This window comes from Rhinatrema bivittatum, chromosome 8, assembly GCF_901001135.1.
Source record: "Rhinatrema bivittatum chromosome 8, aRhiBiv1.1, whole genome shotgun sequence".
NCBI lineage: Eukaryota > Metazoa > Chordata > Amphibia > Gymnophiona > Rhinatrematidae > Rhinatrema > Rhinatrema bivittatum.
The window spans coordinates 225447410-225459595 of NC_042622.1; the positions used below are offsets into that span (position 1 = coordinate 225447410).

The 12186-nt window shown below is 45.8% G+C and overlaps 1 protein-coding gene across 1 annotated transcript; it reads left to right on the forward strand.

The window, feature by feature from the left end:
- The first annotated feature begins 351 nt into the window (after positions 1–351).
- On the forward strand, positions 352–11778 carry DDA1 (DET1 and DDB1 associated 1). Its single transcript, XM_029613780.1, has 5 exons — positions 352–472; positions 4948–5028; positions 6108–6159; positions 6637–6698; positions 7340–11778. Exons 1-5 carry the CDS (start codon positions 470–472, stop codon positions 7448–7450), a joined length of 309 nt encoding a protein of 102 aa, XP_029469640.1. The 5' UTR covers positions 352–469; the 3' UTR covers positions 7451–11778.
- Positions 11779–12186: the final 408 nt, after the last annotated feature.

The following is a 12186-nucleotide window of genomic DNA, read 5'->3' on the forward strand; positions in this document are numbered from 1 at the left end:
GGACTTCACATTTCCTTCTATTGCTATAGAATTCCTGAGGAGCTGCGACGGATACTAAACGGTGAGGTGTTAAATAAAATAAGAAGAATAAAGCATGAACAGGAAGAATAAATCGATCCCCAGTTCCCTCTTGATTTGCAATGGCTTCATCACGCTGGGGAAGCCGCCTAATCTACTGAGAACTACACTTCCCAGCACGCAGCAGGAGATGGTGGAAGCAAACATCCGTCTGCCCTGTCAAGAACTACAAAGCCCGGTGGCCTTCACGGCAAAAATCAACCAAACCCAACTACCCCCGCGAGAGGAATTGACTGGTGGTTGCCGTGCCAGCCATTGAGAGTGGGGGATAGCTGGATGGGCCTCCGCTGTAGCCAATGAGCATGGAGGAAAGGGCGGGGCTGCTGGGACGTGTAAGGTGAATGGGTTAGGGTGCACTGGTTGGGTCGGCAGCGGCTCTGACGGGCGGAAGATGGTGGGTGACGCTCCTGGCCTGTTTAGTGCTTATGGGCGGCCGGTACTGGTACCGTGCCTGGCATGGGGAGGTTCCCTATCAGCGGCGAAAAGCTCCTCGCTAGCGCAGGGCCTGCAAGTCAGCTGGGCGGCCGGGGCGGCAGGCGCCTCGGGGAGGGGTCTTCTCATTCCCGGCCTCTCTGCAGCTCCCTGGGCGATAACGACAGGATTCACCGGTGCCTGTTTCGATGTTTCCGTCCTTAGTCTTATTCCTGGTTCTCCTTCCTCCTTTGGCTTTTTCGATGCTGTTTCTGGCTTTGTTACATTAGTGTTTGCAATGTATGCAACTTAATTTGGCTATACCTGTATTGTTTTAACAGTGCCTTCCCCTAAAACTGTCTGTGCTGTGTTCATGCTTTACATGTATCATTGGGATACCCGTATGGGTCTCTGACCAATACAGAGGTCTATGTGTTAGGTGTGACATCTGCAGGGGTTTATGAGGATATCTGTTTTTTCAGCCATCTGCTGAAGTCATGCTTTAGGTAAACCCGCACGAGTCTGTTCTTCAGCTGTCTGTGCTGTATTCATGATGTAGGTGTATTAGTGAGACACCCACATGGGTTTCAGATGAATATCTGGTTTTTAGCTGTCTATTTTCTATTTATGCTGTGTGGATTCATGCTGGACTCTGGTAGAAATCTTGCATAAACATCTTTATTAATGACAAGAAACAAACAAAAGCAGCTCTGCTGTTCTTTATAGTTCAACAACACAAATGTAATATCACAATTTACAGTTCAACAGTGCTCTCTTTCTCTAACTTCCATCTCTCCCCTGGGGCCTCCTGTTGTTTCCTCTTCCCAGACCAGGATTCCCTGCTATCTTAAGCTTAAGTGGACTGGGCCAGATCTCTGGATCTGGTCCTTTAAGGCAGTGGTTCTCAACAGGTGTATCGGGCCAGCAGATGGCTGCCTCCTTATCACTCTGGGTGGGAGTTGGTTAACTTCTCTTACATTGGGCCTGATGGGCGGCTACTCTCCCTTCTCTTCTTTCTGGCCCAATGGGAGGCTATTTCCTCCTTCACCCAGATCAGAGGGAGACGTTGCCAGCTCCTGCTGTTCTGGGCCCCATAGGGATGCAAACTTTATCTTCCCCTACTGAGTCTGAGAGTGATGCTGCTGATCTCTTCACCTTGTGGAGGGTGGGGGAAAGGAGGTTAGGGATGCTGGGAAGATGAAGGAGGAAAGGAGAGGGAGTGTGGGGGCTACTGAGTAGGAAGGGGTGGGAAATGGTCAGGATAGCTGGGCAGGCAGGGAGATGGGATGAAGGGGGGAGAGAGGGAGCACAGGGAACAGGATGTGAGGGTCAGGAATGCTGAGCAGGGATTTGAGTGTGAGCAGATGATTGAAAGGGAGTAATTGGGAGAACGTGAAGGATGATGGAGGCATGGAAGGGGAGTGACGGGGTGCAGGAGCCATAATATGTCAGTTTGGGAATGTGCATTTCTTCTGTTTGTACTTTGTATAGTGTAGAGGATATGTCTTTCTGTTTCTAGCTCTCCGGTTTTGCACTGCATGCAAAGTGGCTTTTTGAGGTTTCTATTCCAGTTTTTATCTCCACATATGTAACTTGTGGTCTTTTATTCTGTATTTGGTGAAGGTCTGATCTGTATGTGTGACTGAGGTGAGGTATTTTACTAGTAGGTAGGAATTTGTGTCAAATTTTGTTGCGTTTTTTTCTCATTCTCAATAGGTCGTGCATTGGTGCTGCACTGCTGCCTTTTCATAGGAAGGGCTATTGCTGTTTGAGTTCTTGGAATTAGTGTTGTAATGGTATGGAAGGTTTGCTGAGTGTGGGGTTTTTTTTTCAGGTTTTGTATTTTACAATGCGCCTGGTAGTAAGGGAGTTTGTGTTTCTGTTACTGAGATAGCATCAGAATATCTTTTTTATATAACGAGTTGTATTTGAAATAACCTAGTTCTTGGGATGCATGTTTACATTTAACCCCTTGATGGTTAATTGTTCAGTGTGTCGCGCCTGTAAGCATTATCTGCCAAGTGTGTCCCAACAGAAAAAAAGGTCGAGAAGCACTGCTTTAAGGTGTTTTGGGGTTTTCTCCTGTATAATCCTTCAATGCTGTAGGTGTATCAGTGGCATTCCCACATTGGTCTCTGATAAATATGTTGTTCAGTTGTCTGTGCTGTATTCATGCTTTAGGTGTATAAATGGGATACCCACATTGGGCTCTTACAATCCGCACAGCTGCCCTGCTTTGTTATGGTTTGAAAATGGCAGGACTGGTTAAAGAAGAAGAGGTTTCATAAATGAACCCATTATATCTTCTAATGAATCGGCCTACATCCAAACAAAAAAGGATTTCTTAATGGTTGGTTTAACCACAGGTTCAGTTATTGAAAATAATGTTGTTGGTACTGCTGCTTTAGTGATGTGACTTTTCCAGGCTGGGCAACTTCTGGACAGGATGGAGCTGGGGAACCTTTATTTTTTGGACTTCGAAACCTTTCGTAGTGGAAAACATCTTGTTTTATGTGACTGACCGTTTGGGTGTGAACAGATCTTTGTGTTGAACCGGTGATAGTCTTTGCTTTGGGGTACTTGGTTCAACTGTTGCCTGACTTGCAGGGCTCATTTGTTGTGTTTTTTTTGGTGTTTGCTTAAATTATGTTGCTCCTTGTTTTGTTTTTTTTATAAAATCGGTGCCTGGTGGACAAATTTGTAGGAGCTGAATGCTGAATCATTCAGTAATTCCCGGAGGGTGGTGGTCAGTGCTAGCGAATAATGCATTGATCCTTGTCACATGTTTACTTCAAAAACCATCCTCTAGGAAACATCTAATTAGTTTTGTGGCATAATCAAGAGTATAAAAGAGCTGCAGCTTCTGCTTATGATAGACTAAGTCTCTGGAGCTGGACTACCTTTAAGATAAAAGGAGATGTCACCATCCCTGCTGTGAAGGGGTGATGTTTTAGTAATGCGCTCCTCTGGTTGTAAATATTTCCATGCTTTGCTGTTAAGCACCCGATTATCAGGCCGATAGAGTAAAAGTCGCGGGAGAGGGGACGAGCACACAGGCCACTCTCCTGTGCGCGCGATTCAGTAAAAGAAAAAATATTCAGATTAGGGCCCGTGGTAAAAAGAGGCGCTAGGGACACTAGCGCGTCCCTAGCACATCTTTTTCGACAGGAGCGGTGGCTGTCAGCGAGTTTGACAGCCGACGCTCAATTTTGCCAGCTTCTGTTCTCAAACCCGCTGACAGCCACAGGTTCGGAAACCAGACGCCAGGAAAATTGAGCGTCCGGTTTTCAATCCGTGGACTGATTTTAAATTTATTTATTTATTTATTTTTTATTATTTTTAACTTTTGGGACCTCCGACTTAATATCGCCATGATATTAAGTTGGAGGGTGTAAGAAAAGCAGTTTTTACTGCTTTTCTGTGGACTTTCCCGGTGCCGGCAGAAATTAACACCTACCTTTGGGTAGGTGCTAATTTCTGAAAGTAAAATGTGCGGCTTGGCTGCACATTTTAGTTACTGAATCGCGCGGAAATAACTAATAGGGCCCTCAACATGCATTTGCATGTTGCGGGCCCTATTAGTTTGGACGCGCGTTTTGACACGCTATTACCCCTTACTGAATAAGGGTAAAAATAGCGCGTCAAAAGCGCATCCAAACATGGGTTAACAGAGCATTCTGCCGGAGCGCACTGTACTGTATCGGCTTATATATTAGGAGTTGCCACCCAGGAAAAGGACCTGGTGTCATAGTGGACAATATTTTGAAATCTTCGGTTCAGTGTGTGGCAGTGGTCAAAAAACAAACAATGTTAGGAATTATTAGGAAAGGAATGGAGAATACAATGGCGAATGTCATAATGCCTCTGTATTGCTCCATGGTGAGGCTGTATTTAAAGTTGCCACATCTAAAAAAAGAAAAAAAAAGTTGCAGTGGAAAAGGTTTAGAGAATTGCGACCAAAATGATAAAGGGGATGGAACAGCTCCCCTATGAGGAAAGGCTGAAGAGGTTAGGGCTGTTCAGCTTGGAGAAGAGATGGCTGAGGGGGGATATGATAGAGGTCTCTAAAATCATGAGTGGAATAGAATTGGTAAATGTAAATTGGTTATTTACTCTTTCAAAAAATTAAGACGACTAGGGGAGACACTTCTTGAAGTTAATAAGTAGCACATTCAAAACAAATCAGAGAGGGTTCTTTTTTACTCAATATACAATTAAGCTGTGTTTAAAAAAGATGTGGAGGAGAAGTCAATAAACTGTTATTAACCAAGTAGACTTAAGAAATAGCCACTACTTATCACTGTGCGTTAGATCTGTTTACTGTTTGGGATCTTGCCAGGTATTTGTGACCTGAATTGGCCACTGTTGGAAACTGGATCCCCAGTCTGAACCAATATGGCAAGTTCTTATGTTCCTAATCCAATCTGCTGTTAAAGTGATTTTGTCTTTGCATTATAGGCTGATTTTTTGAAAGGATTGCCAGTGTACAACAAGAGCAATTTCAGCCGATTCCATGCAGACTCTGTATGCAAAGCCTCGGTGAGTACTCTGCTGAAATTGTTGATTCTTTATACTGTAAGTCCAGGCTATATGTCCTATTCAAGAAGGGTCTCCACATACATGAAAGGACCAACTGGCAGGCTGGTCTTGAAGGCAAACATGCGAGCAGGAACCCTTTTATATAGTAAGTCTTGTTTGCAGCAGCACATCTTATGTTATTGTAAAGCACCTACAACATTTGTATTGGTGTTTTTATTACACAGTTTATTTTAAATTAAAAAGAAATACTGCAAAGATGTCATACCCCCCCCCCTGCCTGTAGTAGATTACTGTAGCTGCTATTCTCTGCTCACAAGGGCATGGGGGAGGGGGGGGGGAAGGATTTTGATTTTCCAGCCCCTTGCTAAAGGACCTGGGGCTGGAAAGTCAGAGGGAGGTGAGGTGACTTACCAAACGTCAGACAGAGTGGTGATTAGTTCTCCTCTTGTATTGCCCTGAAGGAGCTGCTGGGTTGATCGGTGAGATGTCATGGCAGTAGATGTGCCACTGAGTCAGTAAAGTAATGTGCTTAGGTGTTCCTTACCAGTACTTATCTAAAAAAAAGAGATTACTGGTAGTTAATTTTTGAATTTTTTAGCCCATCTATACAAATAATGCTTGAGGTGGCTTACAGCCCCAGAATTCGGGTACAGTAAATCCTTGCTCCAAAGAGGTTACCACTGAAGTGAGTATCTTAAGGCAACAGAAGATTTGCCCAAGGTCAGGAGTGTCACTGGGGGACGTGAGATTTGGACCTTGGTCCACCAGACTGGATTTCATGAACCTATAGAGAACCTGCTGTTTCTCAGCAGACCTGTTTCAGGGGCACTGATCCCTTCTCTGGCCTATTTCCCTGGGAACAGGTTTGTTTATAGGGAATTCTTAATATGGGGAGATATTGGGGAAACTCCTTGCCATTGCTTCCCAGAGCAGCCATCCGTATGGTCCGGGAAGTTTCATGCTTAGTGAGTGATGCTGAGAGGCTGACAGGAGACCCAGCTGGTGATGCCTTTCACCAGGCAGTCCTGCATCTGTGGAATTTTTATTTCATCCCAGAGTTAATTCTGCTTGTTCTACAGAACAGAAGACCATCGGTGTATCTGCCCACAAGAGAATACCCATCGGAACAAAGTGAGTCTCTTCAAGGCAGCTTCTGAGTGCCGGCATTACAAGCTGCTATTTGATTTTGCTTTAAGAAGAAATACTGGGTGTGATGCTAAATCTATTTCTGACTTCTCACATCCTCATAGGGCTGTCAAGTCTTTTAAATATTGAGATTAGTAATGAAGCTTCCCAGAGTTAGTGACGGTATTGGTTTGAACCCGTGAAGACGGATGGCAGAAATGTGAACTGGGATGTCATCAGCTCGAGGGGGGGGGGGGGCAACATGTGCTAGGGTAGTCGATACGGGAGAGCTGAGCTCTGAGGTGTGCCTGTCCCCATTTTAGTAACCATGATTGGGGGTGGGAAGAGTCAGCGCTTCTGAAAAGAGCAGGGATTCCTGCAAGCAGAGAGAGGGGAAAGGAAGGGGCACATGGAAGCTTCTAGGGGGGTGAGGCCTCATTTCAGAGCCTCTAAATGCACTTTCTTTTCTCTTTTCTTTAACAGTCATAGTAACAGAGAAGACAAACATACTTCTGCGCTACCTGCATCAGCAGTGGGACAAGAAGGTAAGAAGTGGGATGATTTGTCTTGCACACAGGAGGGCAGCAGCTGTTTGAAGGGCTTGCAGTGCTGCTTTACTCCTGTGAGAGGCATTACATCTTTGCAGCTCATCTGGTGCCCACTCCTTGGCTTTGCTTGAGATAACAGTAAAAGCCAGGTGAACTCTCGGTGAGCCCTTTTCTCCTCTGCTGTGTAAGTTGTTGTCACAGTCACATGTACCTGTACGTGAGCTGCCTGTATTGTGTGCATTACTTAATTGGTATCATGCTAGTAGGATGCGTGGCCTGGCATTAGTGGTACCTGTATTCTGGTAAAGGACATTTTGTCTTGGCAGATGAAAGAAGGCTTCTTGCCTGGAGAGGTGGAAAGCCCCCCTTCCTGACTGGGCAGTGGGTTTCCATCAGTCACACATTCAATGTGGCCTTGCCCTCTGGCCCACTTTAGGAGGCAGGCCCTACTGATATCCCTACATAGGAAGGAAGGTGTCCGTCAGCAGGTCTGAGCCTTCACAGTGCTGTCCTGCTGCTTTTACTCCGCCCTAATAGTTGCACTTTCAAAGCTGCCTCTCACTGGGAAGTCTTTATGCCCTTGCATGTTGCAATCTACCCAGTTGAACCTCTGATTGGGTTTCTTTCGCTACCAACAGAATGCAGCGAAGAAGAGAGATCAGGAACAGGTGGAGACTACAGGTGAAGGATCAGCACCGCCTCGGAAAATTGCCCGGACAGACAGCCAGGAAATGAACGAAGATACTTAAGCACCCCCCATCGCTGGAGCTTCCTGTCTCGTGTCATTCAAATGTACGACTTCCCCCCTGCAGCCCTCCCCACTATACAGTCCACACCACTTCCATGTCATGGAAGCCAATTGTATTTATTTCCTGACGGTTTTATTTATGCTGTAAAAAAAACAAAACAAAACAAAAAACAAAAAAAAAAAATTATAGAGCGATAGGAAACAGTAAATCAGCGAAAAGATGTAGTTATAACTTTAGTGAAACATTAAAATATCTATCTATGTACAGATAGATGGAGATGTATAGATATATCTATACATCCACAGCCTCACAATTCACTAGTGACTTCCAGCGGTTGCTTTCCTTTTGCCAGGTGTAACCATGGGGGAAGAGGAGTTTGGCTGAGCAGCTCAGGCGCTGCTCGGTGCTGGGGCATACTGTGCCACGCTATCTCAGGCCACCCACTGCTCGCCTCTTTCCACCTGACCCAACTGTAGTGGTTTGGTCTGTAACTTCTCGTGCAGCCTGGGGCCGTTTCATTAATCAACTTTTGTGAGGCAGACTTCTGCTCCTCAGCCACCTAACCCTTTGAGCTCTATAAATGCTAAGTCTGACCGAGCTGTACAGTGATAGGAGGTAGTGAAGTTCTAAGACGTTTCAGGACCTTTTTAGCACAAGAAATGTGCCAAAATGTACATGTTTCTTTGTCCAGTCCCCGTGACTTACTGTTGCAATGAAATGGAAAAACCGATCCACCCTTTCTAGAAGTCCATCCCTGAAGCTGGCAGGCTCCCTTGTTTCTAGAGTTCACATTCTCCTTTAACTCGCTTTAGTTCTGAGTTAAGCACACATTACCCCTTCCCCCCCCCAGCTTAAGAAACAACTAGCAAAAGACTGGAAAGGGGGAAGTATTTTGGAGCACAGCGCTGGAAATGGGATCTGCATCTACCCAAACCTTGGATTGGAATAGTACAAAGAGGAAACGGATTCACACTTCAGTAATAATCTCATTGCCTGTTTGACTGAATTTTCTAAAGCGATGACAGGGTCTGTCTCTACCTGCTCTGCTTTTTTTTTTTGTTTTCTTTCTTCATTTACCCTATAGAGAAAAACTGGCTGTAGAAGCCCAGGCTAGAAAACAGCCTGAGGTGTTCAGGGGGTGAGATTTCCTGAGGAAGAGAGAGACTCCCCCTTTGGCACCGCTGTTATGTGCTTCGGCCTTGCCTCTGTGTCATAGTCAAAGTTTTTAAGCATTTCTAGCAAATAGTCAGTATTTCAAATTTGTTGTACTTTTAAATTCAGCCGTAAGACACAGGTGCTTGGCTGAGTAAGTGCCTCGGCCTGCAGCGAATGTCATTGAAAAATGTTGGCGGCTCCGGCCGGGTCGCCTTCTTTCTCTTTTGGGAGGACATTTCTGAAGTCTTTTTCTTCCATTTTCCCCACTATCCTTCTGTTTATGTGATTTGAAATTGTTTTTCTTACTGGAAAGCTTCATTCCCTGTGGGGGTTGAAGCAGACACACGCTGGGCAGACAGAGTCCTCTCACCTGTGAGGAGAGAACAGAGTCCAGCCTCGAGCTCGATACATTTCAGATGAATTCAGCAAGACAGGGCCCTGAATAAATCTCTGCAGTCTTTTTTTTTTCTCTACGTAACGGGCCTGCTCAGTTGTAAGCAGCCTTAAGGGCTTGTGTTTCCTTATTTGTAAAAAGAATGGCCCAAGCCTGTCTAGCTGCTGCTGGATCAGGTTGGTCGGGGTTAGCACATATTCATATTTAGCTGCCAGCTTGAATTATTGTAGAAAGGCATTTGCTGGTGCAGAGCATGTGGGCTGGATATGGGCCTGCTTTTCGAGAACTGGTCCTAGTGAACCTATGATGCACAGGGAATTTCCCCTTGCACACTTACACCATTTGGTGTTGAAATAAAATGCACAGTTTGTATATCTTTTTTTTTTTTAATTTCTTTGAGAATACTTTCTGCCCAAGCTTGTCTTGTTTTGAAGGGTGGGAGGTGAGAAGTGAATTTCTGCACGCTGTAGGGAGAAGTACCGCGTGCTGTAGTTGTTTTTTGAGATGGGGAGAGGACTTGGATTGGCTTCTTTGCTGTAATTAATGTAAATATTCCTTTTTTTTGGTAGTTGCATGGGGGGAGGGTGGGGAGAAGTTTTCTTGATGCAGACTATTCAGGGAAAGCTAAAAGAGCTGCTCTTTGCTGCTGGTCCCGTCACTGAAAGACAGTCTCTTGTTCGCACAGTATCACTAGAGAATGGGGTTGGTGGGTGGGCTTCCTCAGGCTAGTGCATGTTTGCTTTTGATGACCATGAACACATTTCCTGGACAGAGCGACTGCCCGTTACCTCCCAGTCTTTACTGTGCCACAGCTTGGGATGTTGGGACTGGATGGGTAAGAGCACTTTTCTCGCCGAATGCAACAGTAGTAGTTTGACAGACTAGTTACGTCTTGTAACCAACTCCTTTCCCAGCTACGTAACTAAGTGTGTCGCTAACTCCTTCTATGACCGTACCATTTACACTGTACACAATTTATTTTCATTTGCTCTTCCCCCCCCCCCCCCCCCCTCCTTGTCAAAGAAAAGAGGACAACAGGTTTGTTTTTTTTTTTTGCAACTTTTTAAGAGCTGCTGGAATGCCCAAGAAAAGCAGAGTTTGTCTTTTTATTCCTTCTGGCTATGCATGTTTCAGACTGAGGCAGGACACCTGTCTTGTACCTCTTATCATGGCGTAAGTAAACTGTTCCTTTGAGTTTGGAAGTAATGAGCACATTGAAGGAGAATGGCTTGTTCCCGTCTCGTCAACGCGAGCCAGTGAAAACTCGGCGTGGCAGTGTCACGTGCTAACGTGAACGGGTTCTGTTGTAAGAGGTGAAAACTTTTTTTTTTTTTTTTGCTGTGGCATCAAATCTTCTGTAAATCCAGAAAATGAATAAGTAAACAAATTGCCATCTTAACAACCTAAGGGGCAGTTCAGGGCCTGCTGTATCTGGACATGAAACCACTGCTCGGGCGCTGGAGTGACTTTCACCTTAAACCGCACCAAGCCTGCATGGGATCTCGCCTCCTGTCGTGCTGCAAAGCTCTGTGCATGGTGGGGCTGTCTCACTGGGCAGTGATTGCACGGTGGGGCCCCTTCTAAGGTGAATCCACCGGTTCATTTCCAGACCTGCTTTTTGTTCCCAAGGTGAGACACTTTTGAGGTCTCTGTATTTGATTATTGTACTTTTGTGTGACTTCAGGTTTGCAGCAAAATGCTTTGATTTTACTCCGTCTATCTGCCCTTCTGTCCCTCAGGCTGTGACCCTCTTGTGCCCGTGGATGAAAGGGGAGCATGATGGACTGATGAGTCCACTTTATGGGGTGATGCCTCTGCTGTGATGGCCAGATGCAAACGGCATGGCACCTCTTAAAAAGTAGATGAAATGTAAAAAGAATTCTCATGCAGTGTCATTAATACACATCAGATCATGCGTCAGCTGGAGTTCTTGAGTCCCCCCCCCCCCCCTCCCTCTTCTAGTGTGTGGGAGGATGAGAGCATGAATGTTAGTTTTTATGTAACTGTGTTTTCTAGCTCTGTCTGTAACGCCCAGAGTTCAGCTGCTGTGCTGGGAAGTTCATGGGTCTAGCAAAACTGCAAGCTGCTGGTTACACATCACCTTCCTGAAGTACTGGTAAAAAAAAAAAAACCCTGTCGAGGTTTTTCTGGCAGGAATTCCAGTCTTGGTGCAGACGGGCTTCTGCTCCTAATTTGGATCCATGACTGCTGTCCCAGTTTACTAGGACAGTGACAAGTGGGGGGTTTTGTGGCTACAGCAGAACTTGTTTAACCCTGGTCCTATCTAGTGGCAGATGAGCATTGACTCCTGCTCATGGTAACTATCTCCCTGCGCCTGTCTAACCCATACCGATTGTCCTTCGGCTTGGTCTTAAACATGAAGAAACGATTCTGCAGCTCAGTTTTTCACTGAGGATGTTGGCACGTACCTAATCAAGGGTACAAAAGATGCACTGCATGCGCCCCACGTCCAACGCCAGCTGAAGCCAAGCTGCGCGATGCTTTCTGGCCTGTGTTGTAGTGCCGGTGGGTAGCAGCATGCTGGTGCCTGCAGCCAGGCTTATCCCAGTGCTACACTGCCCATGTTACTCCAGGAGTTGCAGTGGCAAAAAACCAAGTCCAAAAGCCACACCCACCTGGGATCTACTTTCTAGCATAAACACTCAACTTTGGGTTCCATTTGATCCTTGACATTTGAACATGTTTGTGGAAAAAAAAAACCGCCATGGGTTGGGTGTCACTTTCTTAAATAAAAATCATTGTTTATTTCAGACCGATTGAACCTGCTGCTTGCCTGCATGTGCATGGAGTCTACATTTCCAGTACTGCCTGGGAAAAGGGACAGGGGCGGAGTTTGGCTGTAGTCTCACAGCGGGGAAGGGCCTACGTTTTGCTTCCATAGTCCCAATACTGACGCATACCACACAGTAGGCTCTGTTTCTGCCTTGAGTTTAAGGGGTGTTCTCTGGGTCCTGGGAGAGGGTAGGCCAAGGCCCCCTGCACCAAGCAAGATGGAGAAGAGGGGGATGTTCTTGCTCAGAGTCTCTTTCTCATGATCGCCTTGTACAAAGCATGTGAGCCAGGAAGAGCTTTTATGCCAAGAAACCCTCATCAAAGAACAGAGCTGGGTGCCTATTACAAGTGGACATGGTGATCTGAGGGGGTGAAAGAGCTGGTATCATAATCT